This window comes from Schistocerca cancellata, chromosome 1, assembly GCF_023864275.1.
Source record: "Schistocerca cancellata isolate TAMUIC-IGC-003103 chromosome 1, iqSchCanc2.1, whole genome shotgun sequence".
Classification (NCBI taxonomy): Eukaryota; Metazoa; Arthropoda; class Insecta; order Orthoptera; family Acrididae; genus Schistocerca; species Schistocerca cancellata.
In genome coordinates this window covers 938,727,578-938,746,794 of record NC_064626.1, presented here as the reverse complement: position 1 = coordinate 938,746,794, position 19,217 = coordinate 938,727,578, and the positions used below count along the sequence as shown (strand labels likewise).

The following is a 19,217-nucleotide window of genomic DNA, read 5'->3' as shown; positions in this document are numbered from 1 at the left end:
GAGTGTGCGCTGATATGAAACTTCCTGGCAGATTAAAACTGTGTGCCCGACCGAGACTCGAACTCGGGACCTTTGCCTTTCGCGGGCAAGTGCTCTACCAACTGAGCTACCGAAGCACGACTCACGCCCGGTACTCACAGCTTTACTTCTGCCAGTACCTCGTCTCCTTCGGTAGCTCATTCTGGAAACAACATGTCGGTTTACAAGTTTGTTTCAGATTTTGTCACTAGGCTTTTTTAAATATGGTCCTGAGTCGCTGCAGAGCTGTAATACCATTAATGCTTTTTTTTCCATTTGGGGCACTATTGAAGTAAGTTTGTAATGTTATGGTGAAGGAACAACTCACAAGATGGCACTGCACAACAGAAATTATGATGTTGAGGTGAAAGACCTTAACAACTTAAGTATATGAAGATTGTAAATAATAAGTTAATTTAAATGTTCCAAATTTGTATAACTGAAGGTAGGTGGAGGGCTCTATTTGAAATGTTTTCTCCATCACAGTTTCCTCTACTCTTACTAACAGTCAAATATGAAAGCTTTGTATATTTTTGGTCTATTGTATCATATACTGGGACAACTCCTGCATAAAAAAGATATTTATAGCACACATAAGAAATATCAGAACAATCTGTTGCATCAGTCTGTGCACATTCTGGAAATTGCTGTTAAAGTGTCCTCGGATTGTAATTCTGCCATTTCAGTTTGTTATACATTCCCTCATGAGATGTTTGGTTGTTAATATAGATTTCAAAGGGAATTGCAGCTGTTGCTTGATGAAAAATCAGATGAAGAAAACATTGGCATATGGATAAAAATGTTCTAATTAGTCTACAAGAACTATCACAGTATTCTGTAAATTTTGTTCCAATAGGTTATCATCAAAAGTTAAAAATTTATAAGGTTCAGAATTGTAAATCCTAGTTGAAAGACTTCCTTGTAGCACAGTTGTTTTATTCTGCATGAGAGTTCTTCACAATAATGTAGAACCTTTCACTATACTGTAGCAATCATATGTATACAGTATTGCAAATCAGTTGCTTTTATCTCCTAATCAACATTCTGTAGCCTGTATCTGTATTGTCTTGTTCTATAACTTGGTGTCATTGATCCATGGGCATGAATAAAATAACCTACTGGCAATAGGATGAAGGGAAACAGCCATCATGTAGGATTGAACAAAGGACTACAAAAGCATAGGCTAGCAATGGAAGACACATTTTCTTCAGTTCATGTTGATCATTAACTTCTTACTAATGCTTGTATTTTTTAACATCTTATTCAGATCTGTCAGCAGAGACACATTTCTGATAGACTGCAGCACCATTGACAGAGATTTATCTGTAGAGCTTTCTGAGGAAGCTACAAAAAGAGGCTGTTTGCAGTTTGATGCCCCAGTATCTGGAGGTAAGCAGTTTTGTGTGTCATGTACAAACTTCATATTTCTCAGTTTCTTCCTGTTTTCAAATTTGACACGTAATTTGATACTTGTAAAGCTGTAGTTGTTTAATAGATAACAGTGGCAATGCAGAACACACACAAAGAGATCAAATCCTATTAATTACTTTTGTAACTCTCCTATTATTAGTGGATATTTGCTATAGTGCGTGTGTGAATGTATTATGGATATGCTCAACATGCAGAGCAAGAGACACATCCATGGAAGTGAATTCTCGCCTGAATTACACTGAAGAGTCCATTAAATATTTTTACCAAATATGCAATAGAAACAATTTTCACTCAGAGATATGTTTAACACAACCAACATTCTACTATCCAGAAACATCTTTTTAATTTATGCCCCTGTTTACCGTATCTTCTAAGGTCTGACAAGTTTGATATGTATCTGTTGTTGTTGTTGTTGTTGCTGCCTTCAGTCCAAAGACCATTTTGATGCAATAGTCAATACTGATCTCTCTTGTGCAAATCATTTCATCTCTGCAAAACTATTATAACCTATATCAATTTGAGCCTTCTAACTATATTCAAGCCTCGGTCTTCATATGCAGTTTTAACACACACACCCCCCACCTTTTCTGCCCCCCTTACACACACACACACACACACACACACACACACACACACACACACACAGAGAGAGAGAGAGAGAGAGAGAGAGAGAGAGAGAGAGAGAGAGAGAGTACATACACTCTTCCATCCCTCACCAAATTGACAATTCCTTAATGCCTCAGGATGTTTCCTGTCAACCAAATCCTTCTTTAGTCAAATTGCCTTATAAATTTCTTTTCTCTACCTCCTCATTAGTTTTTTGATATACCCACCTAATCTTTAGCATTATTCTGTTGCATAACATTTGGAAAGCTTATATGTTTTTTTTCTCCAAATTTATACGGTCCACATTTCTTTTTCTTTACAGTATTACATTCCAGACAAATATCTTCAGGAAAGATTTCCCGATACTCAATTTTATATTCCATGTTAAGAGAGTTTTATTTTTCCTAAATGTTTTTCATACCATTGCCAATGTGCATTTTATATCCTCTCTACATTAGCCATCATAAGTTATTTTGATCTCCAAATAGCAAAAGTCTCTACTACCATTAGTGTCTCATTTCTTATCTATTTCCCTCGGCATCATGTGATTAATTCAACTATATTCCATTACCTTTACATTTATTGATGTTCATCTTATAATCTCTTTTCAAGACACTGTCCATTCTATTCAATTTTTCTTTTCTGTCTCTACTAGAATTACAGTGTCATCAGCAAAATGCAAAGTGTTTATTTATTCTCTATGAACTTCAATTTCCTTTCCAAATTTCTTCTTGATTTTCTTTACCGCTTGCTCAGCGTGAAGATTAAATAAGCCTGAGGATAGGCTACAACCCTGCCTTATTCCTTTTTTCAACTACTGCTTCCTTTTCATGTCATTATACTCATAACTGCAGTCTGTTTCCCTTAGTAGATGTAAATAATATTTCGCTCCATGTATTTTACCCCTGCTACCATAAAAATTTCAAAGAGTGCAATCCAATTGACATTGTTAAAAGCTTTCTCTGTACTACAAATGCTATAAACAGAGATATACCTTTCTGTAATCTATCTTCAACTAATCTCACCCAAGTTCAATTTCTACAATTTTTTTCATTCATACATAAAAAATTTTGTCAGTATTTTCCAACAGTGAGTTATTAAAGTAATGGAATTGTCATATTCTCACCTGCCAGACAGAGATCATGGCTTGAAGACTACGAGCAGATTCAAATTATTGTTGCTTGCAGTAGTTATGCAGAGATGAAAAGACTTGCACAGACTTCTGCAGAGCAATGTCAAAAAAGTTTTGGGCTGAAGACCATTAATACAAGAAGTTTGAATAGAGTACACAAGTATAATAATAGTTTCTTATTATAATATTGTCTCATTCCTCATTCATGTGTATTCTCTTCCTGTTAGGATATACGAAATGTAATGCGTGAATTAATGAAAGCAAGTTTGTAAAATAGCTCAAACTGTTATTACCATGGTGTAGTGTGAAGATGGAAGTAGACATGTTGGCTGCATAAGCAGTAGTGAATAAATGCAAGCATGTAATCAACTAGGACAGTTCGACTAAAATTGCGCATTTTTTCATTACCTGCATCTCTTCTTTGACCCTGGGTTCAGTGGGACTTTGCTATTTCATTTCTGAATAGCCTCATTTTATCTAAACTTTTGTTATCTTTTTCAGTGTACAGAACCTCTGTATTTGAAAACTACTGGTTCATACATATTTAATATTTGAGCTATCATAATTGCTAATTGAATTGGTCTTTTTTAAATATGTATGTTTGTTGTGTCTTTTTCTCTTTTTTTAATGACTTTATGAGGAGTAGTTGACAAACTACTCTGAAATCTATCAGCAAACATGGATCTGTGACTCTTTTCTCCAACATTCATGGCTGTGTTTTCTACTGTTGTATTTGTGACACACCAAATCTCCTCTTGTCCCTTGATTCTGTAGGAAATATTTTTCTGCAATTATTTTTCCTAAATTACTTTGTACCACACTTTGTCTGCAATTCACTACAAATCAACTTGTTGATAATACTCAAGGGTTTCTCAAGCAAGCATATTTCATCAGTGTTAATCCTGATTCCTCTGTTTTTATTCATCTACAGGCTGGAACTGTAAGAAATTGCTACTACCTTCAGTGCCTAATGTGTGTGTGTAAGATACGAGGTGCGGCTAGAAAAAAACCGGACTGATGCTGGAAAAAACATTTATTTACAATTATTTACAATTTCATGTTATCTCCTTCAATGTACTCTCCTCCTCGGTCTCTACACCGCTCCATACGAATTTTCCAGTGTTCATAGTAATGCTGCAGATCATTTTCGGTAAGTCCATACATTACTTCCGTCGCTTTTTCTTTTACTGCTTCAACAGTCTCAAATCTAGTTCCTTTCAAAGCTGACTTGACTTAAGGGAAAAGAAAAAAAGTCACAGGGGGCCAAATCAGGTGAGTAGGGTGGATGATCTAAGATGGGAATGTTGTGTTTTGCCAAAAACGTCTTCACTGACAATGCACTGTGAGCTGGGGCATTGTCTTGGTGAAGGATCCATGACTTTTTTCTCCACAAATCGTTCCGTTTTCTCCGTACTCGCTCACGTAAGGTAGCCAGGACGCTAATGTAGTAATGCTGATTCACTGTTTGTCCCTCTGGTACCCAATCAATGTGCACAATCCCTTTGATGTCAAAAAAAAAAAAAACAATCATCATTGCCTTGAATTTCGATTTTGACATTCGTGCTTTTTTTTGTCGTGGAGAACCAGGAGTTTTCCAATGCATCGATTGGCGTTTAGTTTCGGGATCGTAAGTAAAAAACCACAATTCATCGCAAGTAATAACATTTTGTAAGAAGGTGGGATCACTTTCAATGTTTTCCAGGATGTCAGAACAAATCATTCTTCGGCGTTTCTTCTGTTCAATTGTGAGACACTTTGGAACCATTTTTGAACACACTTTGTTCATGTTGAAACTTTCATGAAGAATCTGCCTAACACTTTCCTTGTCAACTCCTGTTAACTCAGACACTGCTCTGATTGTTAAACGGCGATCTTGTCGAACAAGTTTACCGATTTTTTTCAATGTTTGCATCAGTTTTTGCTGACAATGGTCTGTCAGTGCGAGTGTCATCACTGGTGTCTTCGCGGCCATCTTTAAATCATTTAAACCACTCAAACACTTGTGTTCACGATAAACAATCATCACCATACACTTGTTGTAACATTACAAACATTTCACTTGCAGATTTTCCTAGTTTGAAACAAAATTTGATGTTAACACGCTGTTCTTTCTGTACACTCAACATTTTCCAATGCACAGACAAAACGTCAACTACTTAAAACAGACGCCACGGGCAGACTGAGTGCAGGAGGCAGATGAAACTCGAGCAGTAGGTGGAGCGAGAGTCACGTGACAGGCCACATGACTTTCAGCCTTATTGCATTCGTTTTATTGTTTCACCAGTACTAGTCCGGTTTTTTTCTAGCCACACCTCTATAATGGGAATGGGATGAGAAGTTCCGCCTTATGCAATACACCTTATTCCTTTTGTTTCACCCATACATGTTTCAGCACTTTTGTGCTATCATCAGTGGGTTCTATTTATTTTTAACTGTAAATTTGTTGTTAACATATTAATATTTTCGTCGTTTACAACATTATGTAAAAGTTGCATTTATAACTTAATTGGCGAAAAGTAACATACCTTACATTATATTATTGTCCTCTTGTTTTGGTAGCTGTTATGCTACACAATATACAACATGTCATCTGCAAACAGCAAAACGTAATTTATTTTCTATTTGTTATGTATTTACGAACAGAAATATGACTGTATCACGTTTTCTTTCTGTAACTTACAGTTTTGAAGTTGTGGTAGGTTTTCCTGTTTTGTTGGCGAAGTAAATGGGCTTACTTCTTTGCCTGTGTTCGTGTGGCAATGCAGTTTATCGATTATTCAAAACATAGGCGGAGTTTTCGCTGCCATTACGTGTTGTTGTGGTTGTGTGGCGTTCATTTGTTTCGTAGCGTGTTCTGTTGGCTGAGGCGCGCGAGTTTGAGTTGTATTAGGTGTCAGTTGTGTGTGGTTTATGTGGGTTAGTCTGTGTGTGATGAGTACTGGAGCAGAGAGGGGTGTGTGTGTGTGTGTGTGTGTGTGTGTGTGAGAGAGAGAGAGAGAGAGAGAGAGAGAGAGAGAGAGAGAGAAGGAGATAGAAAGAAAGAAAGAAAGAAAAGAGAGAGGATTTATGTGTGTGTGTGTGTGTGTGTGTGTGTGTGTGTGTGTGTGTGTGTGTGTGTGTGTGTGTGTGTTTTACTTGTACAGTTCTTCTATTGTGGTGAAGAGAGTTTTGTTGCACAGTGATGTGTATTCATTGAGTACTTTCTTTCCTTGGGCTATTGATTTTTGGATGTGGTAGTTTTCTTCTATAGTTAATTTTTGGTATAGGCTGCTGCTGGTTTTTAGGATGTGAAGGTCAGTTTCAATGTTTGTTGGGTGGTGGTTGTGTGCTACCAGGTGGTCTGCAAATGTTGAGTGTGTGCTATTGCTTTTCAGTGCTCTGAGGTGTTCATTATATCTGGTTCTGAAGGTCCTGCATGTTTGGCCCACATATACAGATTGACAGCAGTTGCAAGTAAGTTGGTAGATGCCAGATTGGCTGTATTTGTCAGTGTTGGTGGTAATTCTTCCAAATCTGCTCTGTATTGTGTTGTTGGTTCTGTATGCTATGTTGAGTCCTTGTTTCTTTAGTATATTAGCCACCCTGTGTGTGACTTTGTTGTTGTAAGTCATTATGTGCCATTTGTTGCTTACTGTCTGCCGATTTGTTGTGTGATGAGTTGTGTTTGTATGTATGTGTGTTTCATGGTTATGTGCTGTTTGTTTTTGTATTTTGTGGTTTATTTTGTCTATTCTCTTTGCATCATATCCATTCTCCTGTGCAATTTGTTTTATTGTGTTCAGTTCTTGTGTGTAGTCATGCTTATTCATGGGTATTTTGTTCAGCCTGTGAAGTAAATATCTGAAGCTGGCTTCTTTGTGGGTTATGGGGTGATTGGATTGGTTATGAATAATGGTGCTGGTGAGTGTGGGTTTTCTGTAGATTGTGAATTCATGTTTGTTGTTCCTCTTGTGTATAGTGAGATCTAAGAAGTTAAGTTTTCATCTGTTTGTGTTTCTATGGTGAATTGTATTTGTGGGTGGATGGAGTTTATGTTATCATGAAGTTCTTTTATGCGGGACAGTGGTTCATCTATTAAGCAAATTATGTCATCTACGTATCTGTACCAATATATTATTTTGTACTGTTTTGGTATTACTATTTTGTCAAAGATTTGTTTTTCTATTTGGTTGAGGAAAATGTCAGCTAGGAGGCCGCTGATTGGGGATCCCATGGGTAGTCCATCTTGTTGAGAGTAAAATCTGTTGTTGAATGTGAAGTAGTTCTGTTCTGTGATGAGCCTGAGTATGGCTAATATTTCTTGTATGTTTGTTGTGGGTACGTTTCCTTGCAGTTGGAGGTTTCTTTCTATTATGTTGATGGTTTCTTCTGCTGGGATGTGTGTGTACATTGAAATTATATCAAATGAAACCAATGTTGCTGTGTTTGGTATGTTTTCATTTTTTATTTTTTCTATTAAGTCACTTGAGTTCTTTAGACTTCTGTTGTCAGTATATTTGTATATTGTCTGTAGCAGAGTGTGTGTGTGTTTGGCTAAGTGGTATGTTGGTGCTTTGGTGAAGTTAATTAATGGACGTATGGGTATTCCGGGTTTGTGAACTTTAGGCAATGATTTTAGGGTGGGGGCCTTGGGATTTTTCTGTATCATTTTTTTAATCTGTGTTTCTGTGAAAATTGTTTCTATGTTTCTCAGGGTTTTCTGTAACTTGCTTTGGTATCGGTTTGTTGGGTCACTTGTTAATTCTGTGATGTTGTTGCTTTGGATGAAGTCTAATGTTTTGTGAATGTATTCCTGTTTGTTTATGACTACTATTGAATTACCTTTGTCAGATTTTGTGATGATGGCATTTTCTTGTGTTAATTTATTCTGTAGTTTTCTGTAGGTTTTTTCTTCAGGAGTCCTAGTGTTTTCTTTTATGGTGGTTTTGTTCTCTTTGATTATATTTCTTATTTCCTCAGCAACTAGTTCTCTTGTTAGGTTTGCATTAAATTCAGGTGTGTTTAGTGTTTCTTGTTGCTTTATGATGTTTTCAGTTTCTGTTATGGTATTTTCTACTGTCCTATGTGACACCAATGTGTTAATGTTATGTTTGGGACCCTTTTCAAGTAGGCTGCTTTCTTGTTCAGATAATTTTATGTCTGTTAGATTAATCACTCTTTTGTGAAAGGTGTGTTGGTTGTATTGGTGGTGGGATTGGTGGGTGTTTGTGTGATTTAACATTTTTGTGAGTTTCTTTTTTTGGATTGTCTGTTTTCTTCCTATTATGGTCTCAGTGTATGTTCTAACCCTGTATATTAGTTCGTCAAAAAATGGTGGGTATGTTATGTGGTTGGCTAATTCTAAATGCAATCTGTATAATTCAATATTCAGAGTCTGTTTTTTGGAATACAAAGACCGGATTTCTTGCTTTATCCACATGATTTCTGCCTTACGTTCTGCTGAGCTGCTAGTGACATGTTGTTTACAGTTATTGTTACATAGTGAGGTACAATTTTATATGCCAAACATAGTTTATTGAACTTAATGTTGAGTATGGTTTTATGAAGTCTGATGGTTGTGTTCTGATATTTGTTGAAGAGCTGCGATGGAAATACCTGGCTTGGTGTAGAAATAATCATCTTGTGGTGCAGTTCTTCTTGTTGTCTCCGTGCTTGCTAAGAAAATGGGATGAGAAGTTCCGCCTTATGCAATACACCTTATTGCTTTTGTTTCACCCATACATGTTTCAGCACTTTTGTGCTATCATCAGTGGGTTCTATTTATTTTTAACTGTAAATTTGTTGTTAACATATTAATATTTTCGTCGTTTACAACATTATGTAAAAGTTGCATTTATAACTTAATTGGCGAAAAGTAACATACCTTACATTATATTATTGTCCTCTTGTTTTGGTAGCTGTTATGCTACACAATATACAACATGTCATCTGCAAACAGCAAAACGTAATTTATTTTCTATTTGTTATGTTTTCGCTGCCATTACGTGTTGTTGTGGTTGTGTGGCGTTCATTTGTTTCGTAGCGTGTTCTGTTGGCTGAGGCGCGCGAGTTTGAGTTGTATTAGGTGTCAGTTGTGTGTGGTTTATGTGGGTTAGTCTGTGTGTGATGAGTACTGGAGCAGAGAGGGGTGTGTGTGTCTGTGTGTGTGTGTGTGCGTGTGTGTGTGTGTGTGTGTGTGTGTGTGTGTGTGTGTATGGGTGAAACAAAAGGAATAAGGTGTATTGCATAAGGCGGAACTTCTCATCCCATTTTCTTAGCAAGCACGGAGACAACAAGAAGAACTGCACCACAAGATGATTATCACACCTCTATAACTTACCTGTTAGTGAAATCATCCAATTTATTTCATACAATATCAAACATCCTTCATTATAGGTGTGGTTGCAGCAAAAGAAGGAAAGTTAACTTTCATGGTTGGTGGCCCAGACAAATATTTTGAAACTGTTAAAGATCTTCTGTTGCACATGGGTTCACGTGCTGTCCATTGTGGTCCTGCGGGTTCAGGACAAACAGTTAAAATGTGTAATAATATGTTGCTGGCAATAAGTATGATTGGTACTGCAGAAGCAATGAATCTTGGCATAAGGTCAGTGGCTTCACTATTTTCTTTAAACTTTGTTTTCTTAACTGTAATCTACTGCAGCACTATTAATCATCTTAGCTAATCTCAGATTATCAGTTAAATAAAAAATAGATTTTATTCTGTTTTACAAACTCAATGTATCTCCATTTCCAACTGGACTTATTCTGCATTGTTGTTGGAGAAAGACTTAAAAGCATAAGCATTGTGTATCTTCTGAGTGAATTACGTATGAAACATGTCACCTTCATAAGTAAGAAAGTACTTTCGGCTGTCACACATTGAGAAACATGAGGAAAACAGAGTATAAAAAGTAAAAAATTATGTTGCAAATTATTTATTTATTAAAGTCTCCCCTGACCTGGGATTCTGGATGACTTTTCCAAACACTCTCCCATTTCCTAAACCTCACCAGTCCTTTTCCATCATCTCTCTTACTTTCCCTTCAGTGCTTCTGCCAGAAGGAGGGGCCACCAGCTCTGAAAGCTTGCACATCTACTTACCTTTTATATATGCTTTCTCCTTCTGCTGTTTGGTGAGTATATCTTTTATCCATCCAGTTACATTATATTTTCAATATATGAATATTGTGTGAGATAAAGGAAGTGAAATGAAAGAAAAAAATTATCTGATACATTAATATTTTTCAAATCTGATTTCTAAATGGCTTCAGCAAGAATGAATGTATAGGATGACCCAAAAGCCTGTTAACCTTTCAAAATGAACTAATTCACTGAATAATGTAGGTAGAGAGATAAAACTTGACACTCGCAACTGAAATGACATGGTGTATATTGAAACCAAAAAGGCTGCAAAAACTCGCCAACAGATGACACTGGATGGTAGGAAGCTGCTTTTCAAACTTTCAGAGTGACAGGTGTGAGATACACCGACATGCTACAGAATCACACCATCCACAGCCTGTCTGATCAACACTTGCTGGAAGGTACGACTTTTATGCAGGATGGTGCTCCATCCCATATTGCTACACGTGAGAAAGATCTGTTGTGCACATCACTTGGTGAGGATCATGCGCTGAGATGCCACTTCTGTCATGCTTGGTCTCCCAAGCCCTTGGACCTCAATCCATGTGATTAATAGTTCTGGGGTTTATCTGATGTCTTAAGTGTACCACAATTGTCCAACCTCATTAAGAATGCTGGAAAACAACATCTGACAGCAATTTCTCACCATATCTACTGATATGCTGTAACGTGCTGGTAGCATCATTGTCCCTTGACTACAGGTATTGTTGATGAATGACTGCCAGCATTTTGAGCATTTATTGTAAAGACCATCATCTTTGCTAAAAAAATCTGTTGTTATGCTATTGGGTTGGTGGATAGTGTTTTTCCATAAGTTTAATAAACACAACAGATACACGTAACAGAGACTTTAGTCATCAATAATATATTCTCCTTCACTATTTCTGAGAGTCTGCTGGGGTAACTTTTCAATTCTGTGACTGTAGAAATAATGGTGTTTTAAGTTGACCTTGTCAAACCATGATCAGAACAAATTTTCATCCAGAAAGGAGGTCCATTCAAGGTTATTAAATAGAGAATGGAAAAGATGATAAGTGGAGGGCACAAGAGCAGGTGAATAAGTTGGATGTGGAATGACTTCCCAACTCAACTCCTTTATTGTATTTTTTGCTGTCTACCAGAATGTGGGTGGGCATTATCATGGAATGGGCATTATCGTGGAATAGTATCACTTCATGTGGTGTTCCTGGTTGTTGTTCTTGGATTTCGTCTGCAAAACATCTCAGCAATTGAGGTTACACCTCAGGGAAGCAATTAATAGAGCACCACACTGTTGCTGTTCCACCAGATGTGTAACATATCTTTAGTGGATGTGCACTGGTCTTTGTATGGGGAATTGCTTCTTTGTTTTGGCTTAGTCATTTCTTTCTTTTCTGTAAGTTATCATAAAAACACCATTTTTCATCACCAGTAACAATACAGGATCGAAATGGTCAGTGTTGTTCATGAGCCAGTTGACAGTGAGCAAGCAGAGATGCACATATAACCATCTGCTGATTTTTATGATTTTGGCTTGGAGTATGCAATATATATATACACCGGATTTTTGAACCTTCTCCATTGCATGCAAATGTCAAATGGTGGTGGAATGATCACAATTCATCACACTTGCCAGTTTTCAGGTACACTGACATGGAACATTGTGGATTAATGCATTTAAACAATCATAATCAAACCCTGAATGTCTTCCACAACTTGCAGAGTCACTAATGTCAAAACAATCCCTGATAAAATGAAAAAAAAAAACATTTTTTTTTCCATGCTCTGTCCAGTGGCCCATTAACGGCACAAGTGTTTTGGCTGCTCCCACTGCTGTCACTCCTCTATTGAACTGAAGCAAAAGAATAGGTGTTGCAAATGGTCCAATTTCTCCAATTGGCACTCCATATTCTAGTGTCCGCAGCTCCACTCAGTATTTCCAAATGACAAAATGTAGACTCAAATAACTACAGTGAGCTATGAATAAAAAATGACAATCAATAAATTAACTCATAGCAACTGGAATAACAATATGAAAAACAAAAGATGCTACAAAGTTATGCTCCAGTCTAATAATGATTGCTTTTGTGTCATATAAAGCACCATCTGTTAGTTATTTTGTGCACTTTTTTTGTTTTAATAACACCCTATTTCATTCCAAACATGTTTTGTTTCAATTTGTGTCTCACTATCTACATTACTCTGTGAAACATTGAATTTTCTAATGTTAATGGACTTCTGGGTCATCCTGTTTTCCTTTAACTCCTAACAAGTAAAATAATATCCATTAACAGTAATAAACATCTAATTATATTGCATAGTGTTAAGAAAGGTGGAAACTAACACAATTGAAAACCGCTTATTATTTCAAAATTTGTTACCATAATTGTTGATACATTTATCCCACTGTGAGACAAGACGCTTAGTGCTTCATGGAAAAATGCTTGTGTTTGCTCAGAAACCCATGTTTGTACCCAAGTGTGCATCTCTTCAGTCAAAGCAAATCAAAGGCCATGAATGTCTTTCTTCAGAACTCCAAAATTATGGAAATTGCATGAGGGGATGTTGGGACTGTACGGAAGACGTATAAGGGCTCCCCAGTGAAATTTCTGCAGCGTAGTTGAAACAGTCTCGGCAGCATGTCAGCAGGCATTATCCTGCAACAGAATAATGCTGTTCATCAATCCACTGCTCACCGACTTTCTGGAACATGGCGTCACAATTAACGCACAGCAGTAGCACCAATCGCTGCCTATGCTATTCCTATTTTTGGAGCCCTAAAGTAAGACATCCATAGCTGTCAATTTGCCTCAGTTGCAGAGATACACATGTGGATACAATCATGGTTCTGAAAGCAACCACAAACATTTTTCCATGAAGCCATTGACAGTATTGTTTCACAGTTGGGCAAATATATTAACAGTTATGGTGATTTCTTTTGAAATACTAAACAGTTTACTTACTTTTTTCCATGTGCCTCATTTTCATTTGACTGCCTCTTATATGTGGAACAATAATGGACCTAAGATTGAGCATTGAGCAAACTCATATGTTATTTCCAGAAGAATTTCTCCTGATTACATTGGTTGAATTACTATGTACAACTTTCTGCATTCTTTTGCTTAGATATGGCATTATCCATTGGTTGGTTACACCATCATTACCATAAAACTGCAGTATGTCTTAGGAGAATAGTGTAATTCACAGAGTGAAATGCCTTAAACAGGTCGCAGAATATATTAACCAGTGCTATTTTCTTATTAAATGCTTGGAAATTTTACTGAATGAATTTGTAAATGACATTCTCAGTTGAGAAACTCTTTTGAAATCAAAACTGTGATTTACTGAGGATATTGTTGTTGATCAGGTGGGATACTGATCTAGAATACATGACTCTCAAAAATTTTGGTAAATGATGTCAGTAGTGAAACAGGTTAGTAGTTATTGACATCTCTCGTCTCACCTTTCTTATTGAGGGGTTTAGCAATGACACATTTGTCTCTCTGGAAAAATGCCTCCAGTAAGTGATGCATTTCATTACATATTTCAGATGAAACTGGGCTTATTGTATGGGAACAAATCTTAAGTACTCTGTTAGAAACACCACCAAATCTAGATGAGTTTTTAGTTTTGAGAGAATATGCAATTGTCTTAATTTCATACATTCATATGACTGAGTTTTTCTCTTGAACAGTTTGTTGCCATATTTTCTATTATGTTTAAAAAATGATTATTACTTGTGGCTCATCATTTATAGACCTTTCATTCAATTCAGTAGTGATGTTATTCTGTTCTTTGACCAGTCTTGTTTCACTGCATTCCAGGTATTCTTAAATCTATTGTCAGAATTACTGATTTTTGATGTAATGTGCATGTTCCTTGATTTTTTTAATAACCTATCTTAGTAATTGTGAGTAGTTTGTGTAATGTGCAACTACTACGAGATCTTTACTTGTTCTCGCTAACAGAGACATTTCCTGTTTCCTTTCACAAGATACTTTCCTTTTTTACAAGGCTCTTTAATGTCCTTTCTGATTAGCGTACATGGAAAGCTATTTTCAAATAATGATGTGAATTTATCATGGGATAGATTAAATTTTATGTCAGCATTTGGTTCATAGTGAATTTTGTCCCAGGTCATCTCTTGTAAGCTATTCTTAAAAACATTTATTCTGGAGTCATTAATTATTCTAACTAATTTATACTAATGAGTACCAGTACTGGAAGGCACTATCTTATTTATCTTAACCAACTGTTTATCATGATAAGAAAAAGCATTTGCTACTGGATGAACAGTTATTTTCTTGCTTTAAGCTTAATCAAAGAAAACAGTATCAATTACAGGCTTTATCCATCCATGTTGGAAAATTTATTAGTGAGATTAATTTTTAGGATCTCAATACAGTTTCCAAATTGTACTTTCTATCAGAATCATTAAGAGAATCTACATTGAAATCTCCACAGACTATTAACTGCTTACTGCTCTGTGACAGATAACGTAGTAAGGTGTTAAAATTCCTCATAAGCAGTTCAAAATTTCCGATTGGGGATACCCATAAAGTTACAGTTAAAAGTGAACTATTTTTCAGTATTAATTCACAAGCAAACATTTCTATGTGCTGATCACTACAAAATCTATTTGTCTCGGTGTTTTTGAGACTGTGTTCTGTCTTAATATATGTAAATCTCCACATTTTCCCATATAAGATATACATGAGTTAGGTGCTAGAGTTGGTGACTGTCAAGAAGTTATAAAAATGAATGCGGCTGCTACCCCAGGGGTCAGTCAGTCTGTCAGTTAAGTCAGTCAGGCAGTCAGTCACAGTTCAGTGTTAGTAGAGGGTCAATTCAGTTTGTGTATGGAATAATCCAAAAAAATCACCTCAGGTTATCTACAGTGAACAAGAATGGTATGTAAATATGACCGACAATCATTGTCACCTCTGACTCCACAAGATAGGTTAGTATTATTTACATAACATTTTCTGCTTGAAAACTTTTTACAATTTTCTTGTCATTTTGCAAGAACCATGATATTTTGATGTGGACATTGCAAATAATTAATTTTTGGACTAAAATTTTGAGTTAATTTTCTTCTACATTATGAGAAATAGCGTTACACTAAGAAAGGATCATAAAGCGGTTACTGCATCGACGATTTCAGCCGTAAATAGAAATATTAAAAAAGGTAGGAAGATTTTTCTGTTTAGCAAAAGTGACAAAAAGCAGATTTCAAAGTACTTGATAGCTCAACACAAAAGTTTTGTGTCAAGTACAGATAGTGTCGAGGATCCGTGGACAAAGTTAAAAACCTTTGTACAATATGCATTAGATGAGTATGTGCCAAGCAAGATTGTAAGAGGTGGAAAAGAGCCATTGTGGTACAACAACCTTGTTAGAAAACTGCTGCGGAAGCAAAGGGAACTTCACAGCAAACATAAATATAGCCAAAGCCTTGCAGACAAACAAAATTTATGCAAAGCGAAATGTAGTGTGAAGAGGGCTATGCGAAAGGCATTCAATGAATTCGAAAGTAAAGTTCTATGTACTGACTCGGCAAAAAATCCTAAGAAACTTTGGTCTTATGTCAAAGCGGTAGGTGGATCAAAACAAAATGTCCAGACACTCTGTGACCAAAATGGTACTGAAACAGAGGATGACAGACTAAAGGCCGAAGTACTAAATGTCTTTTTCCAAAGCTGTTTCACAGAGGAAGATTGCACTGTAGTTCCTTCTCTAGATTGTCGCACAGATGACAAAATGGTAGATATCGAAATAGACGACAGAGGGATAGAGAAACAATTAAAATTGCTCAAAATAGGACAGGCCGCTGGACCTGATGGGATACCAGTTCGACTTTACACAGAGTATGTGAAGGAACTTGCCCCCCTTCTTGCAGCGGTATCTTGTAGTTCTGATAGCTGTTTCCCTTGATTGTGTGACACTCCCACTGCCTGTTTTCTGTTCTGCAGAAATTACTTTATGATATCAAGAGCAGTTCCTCTAATTCCATAGTGGTGTAGCTTCATTATTAATATGTGATGATTCACAAGACCAAAAGCTTTAGATAAGTCACAAAAGACACCATCCGGGATTCAGCCTTGCTCTAGGCCTGCAGAGATTATATTAATAAGCTCAAATGCAGCTGACACTGTAGATTCTTCCTTCTGGAAACCAAACTGTCTACCATTTATGATAGAGTTTTAACCCAACAAATATTATTTGTTCTAGGAACTGTGACAAAATGGGAAGGGGGCTAAACTGGTCTGTAATTATCTGGGCACATGTGATCACCTTTTTTGAAAAGTGGTAGTACTCTGGCAATCTTCATTCTATCTGGGAGGATTCCATTTTCGAGACATGAGTTGACTAAGTGACAGAGGGTTTTAGCAATTTCCCTAGTAGTTAGCTTCAAAATTTTATTTGACAGGCCATTTATGTCTGTGGATGCTTTATTTTTTAGTTTCTCTACTATTTTTCTTATCTCTTGTTTAGCCACCACTACCTGTTGTACGCGGTGACCCCACCCCGCAGTGCCCCTGTGGTCATCCATTGATGGTGTGCCATGTTTTATTGTCCTGTCCCCGTTTTATTCACTCTCGTGTTGTCCTGTGTCTGCTGTCTACCTTACAGGAACTTTTAGCTGATGATGCTTGAGCAGCTGCTTGTGTCCTTCGTTTTATTACACCGATGGATTTGTCCAAAAAGATCTAACTCTTTTGGTTTGTTTCTCTGTGTCTTTTTAAGTACTTTCTGATGTTGCCCCCTTGTGTTTTTCTACGCTATTAGTGCACTAACGTTTGTGACTGGGCACTAATGACCTTAGTAGTTGAGTGCCCTAAAAAACAAAAAATTGTTCAGTTGCCAGATACAGGTAACATGAGTTACTGGGTGACATTTGTTTATTCTCAACTAGTTTTTGGGCTTGCAGAGAATCACCATTGTTACCCTGTGTAAGTTGTTGGCAGATGCTGGTAAAATATTGGTTGAAAGTGTTGCTAATGATTATTGGATCTTCTGTTACAACATTATTGATTTTTAGGCTTAAGCCTTTATTGTTATTTCCTGATGACTTTCCTGTTTCTCTGTTTATTATCTTCCAAGTGCTTCTGACTTTGTTGGGAGCTTGTGTAATAACATTTCCATTGTACAGTTTTTTCTGCAGCTATTAAAGTTTTATTGTAAATCTTTTTATAGGCTCTATAATATTCAACAAAATGAATAGGCCTATCTGGAGCTTTCCAAATTGCATGAAGAAGTTTCAACTTTACTATTAGACCTTTTGTTAGCCATGGTAGATTTCCTCACTTTTTCTTTATTGGTTTAGTTTTCGTTGGCAAACACTCTTCAATGATATTTAAATAGATATCTAGGAAACTGTTATATTTATCATTAACAGTGTTAGGTAAGTACATTTCTGGCCATTTTTCATTTTGTAGTTTTATCTTTAGGGCTGTTATGTTAGAACTTCTCATATCTCTGTAAGGGATAAAGCTGAGTGAATCTAATTTCCCTACTTCTTTTATTATTACTTTCTGTGAGTTGCGATCTGATAAATTCATGTCTTCTATAAGGCAATTATCTCTGCCAGACTGAATATTTGTAATTACGTAATCAATGGCAGTTTGAGTGTTCATACCTATTCTTGTATAGTTTTGAATTGTGTTATGTAAACCATACATTATAAGTAAGCTCTCTAGTTCCATTTTATATTTTGATCAATATTGATTACAGTCCAGACCCTTTTAAAATTACCCTGGTTCCATGTATTTTTGCCAAATTATTTGTATGGAAAATTGGCCAATATGACTGGGAAATTAGGATCTTTATCTCCCCCCCCCCTTTTTTTCAAAGATAATAACTTCAGCTATTTTCGATGACATTAGGATTCTTTCCTTCTGCATGATTTAGATTTGGCAAAAATAGTGTTATTTTATTTTCTTAACCCTCAGAGCACCTCAACGAATGTAGTCAGGTCTCAGAGACTTTTCTTTTTTTCTTTTTCTTTTTTTCTCTAACTGTCTGATGGTTTCTTCCTGCAGTATGATTATCATCCAGCTCTGTACAAAGATGTTTTTGATTCCATCTTCATTCTGTGTGGTATCATTTGGTAATAATATTTGCATCATCAGCTCAGCAGACTTTGGCCAGGCTTTGGCCATTTCTCCATTCACTCTTTTCGGAGTTAACAGCAATGTAGGTGGTCTTATTTGAGACTACTTCATTGATAATGTAGTTTTTCCTCCAATTACTTCTAATTTTAATAATTTTCTCACTATACTCCTGCCTTTTTTTGCCAACAGGTCTCAAAATGACATTTCCTTCCTCCCTGCCCCAGAGCCATTGATACAAATGTCAACATGTTCAAAACTCCTTCTACATCTACATCCATACTCTGCAAGCCACCCGATGGTGTGTGGCGGAGGGTACCTTGAGTACCTCTATCGGTTCTCCCTTCTATTCCAGTCTCGTATTGTTCGTGAAAAGAAAGATTGTCGGTATGCCTATGTGTGGGCTCTAATCTCTCTGATTTTATCCTCATGGTCTCTTCGCGAGATATATGTAGGAGGAAGCAATATACTGCTTGACTCCTCGGTGAAGGTATGTTCTCGAAACTTTAACAAAAGCCAGTATCAAGCTACTGAGCGTCTCTCTTGCAGAGTCTTCCACAGGAGTTTATCTGTCATCTCTGTAACGCTTTCATGATTACTAAATGATCCTGTAACGAAGTGCGCTGCTCTCCGTTGGATCTTCTTTATCTCTTCTATCAACCCTATCTGGTACGGATCCCACACTGGTGATCAGTATTCAAGCAGTGGGTGAACAAGTGCACTGTAACTTACTTACTTTGTTTTTGGATTGCATTTCCTCAGGATTCTTCCAACGAATCTCAGTCTGGCATCTGCTTTACCGACAATCAACTTTA

At 36.6% G+C, this 19,217-nt stretch overlaps 1 protein-coding gene across 1 annotated transcript in view; it reads left to right on the top strand.

The window, feature by feature from the left end:
* Positions 1–19,217, top strand: part of LOC126191510 (3-hydroxyisobutyrate dehydrogenase, mitochondrial) — a 76,281-nt gene that overhangs the window by 40,147 nt on the left and 16,917 nt on the right. The window contains exons 4-5 of the mRNA XM_049932408.1: positions 1,286–1,407; positions 9,563–9,773. Of these exons, the coding sequence (XP_049788365.1) occupies positions 1,286–1,407; positions 9,563–9,773 (333 nt within the window). The remainder of the gene's footprint in view (positions 1–1,285; positions 1,408–9,562; positions 9,774–19,217) is intronic.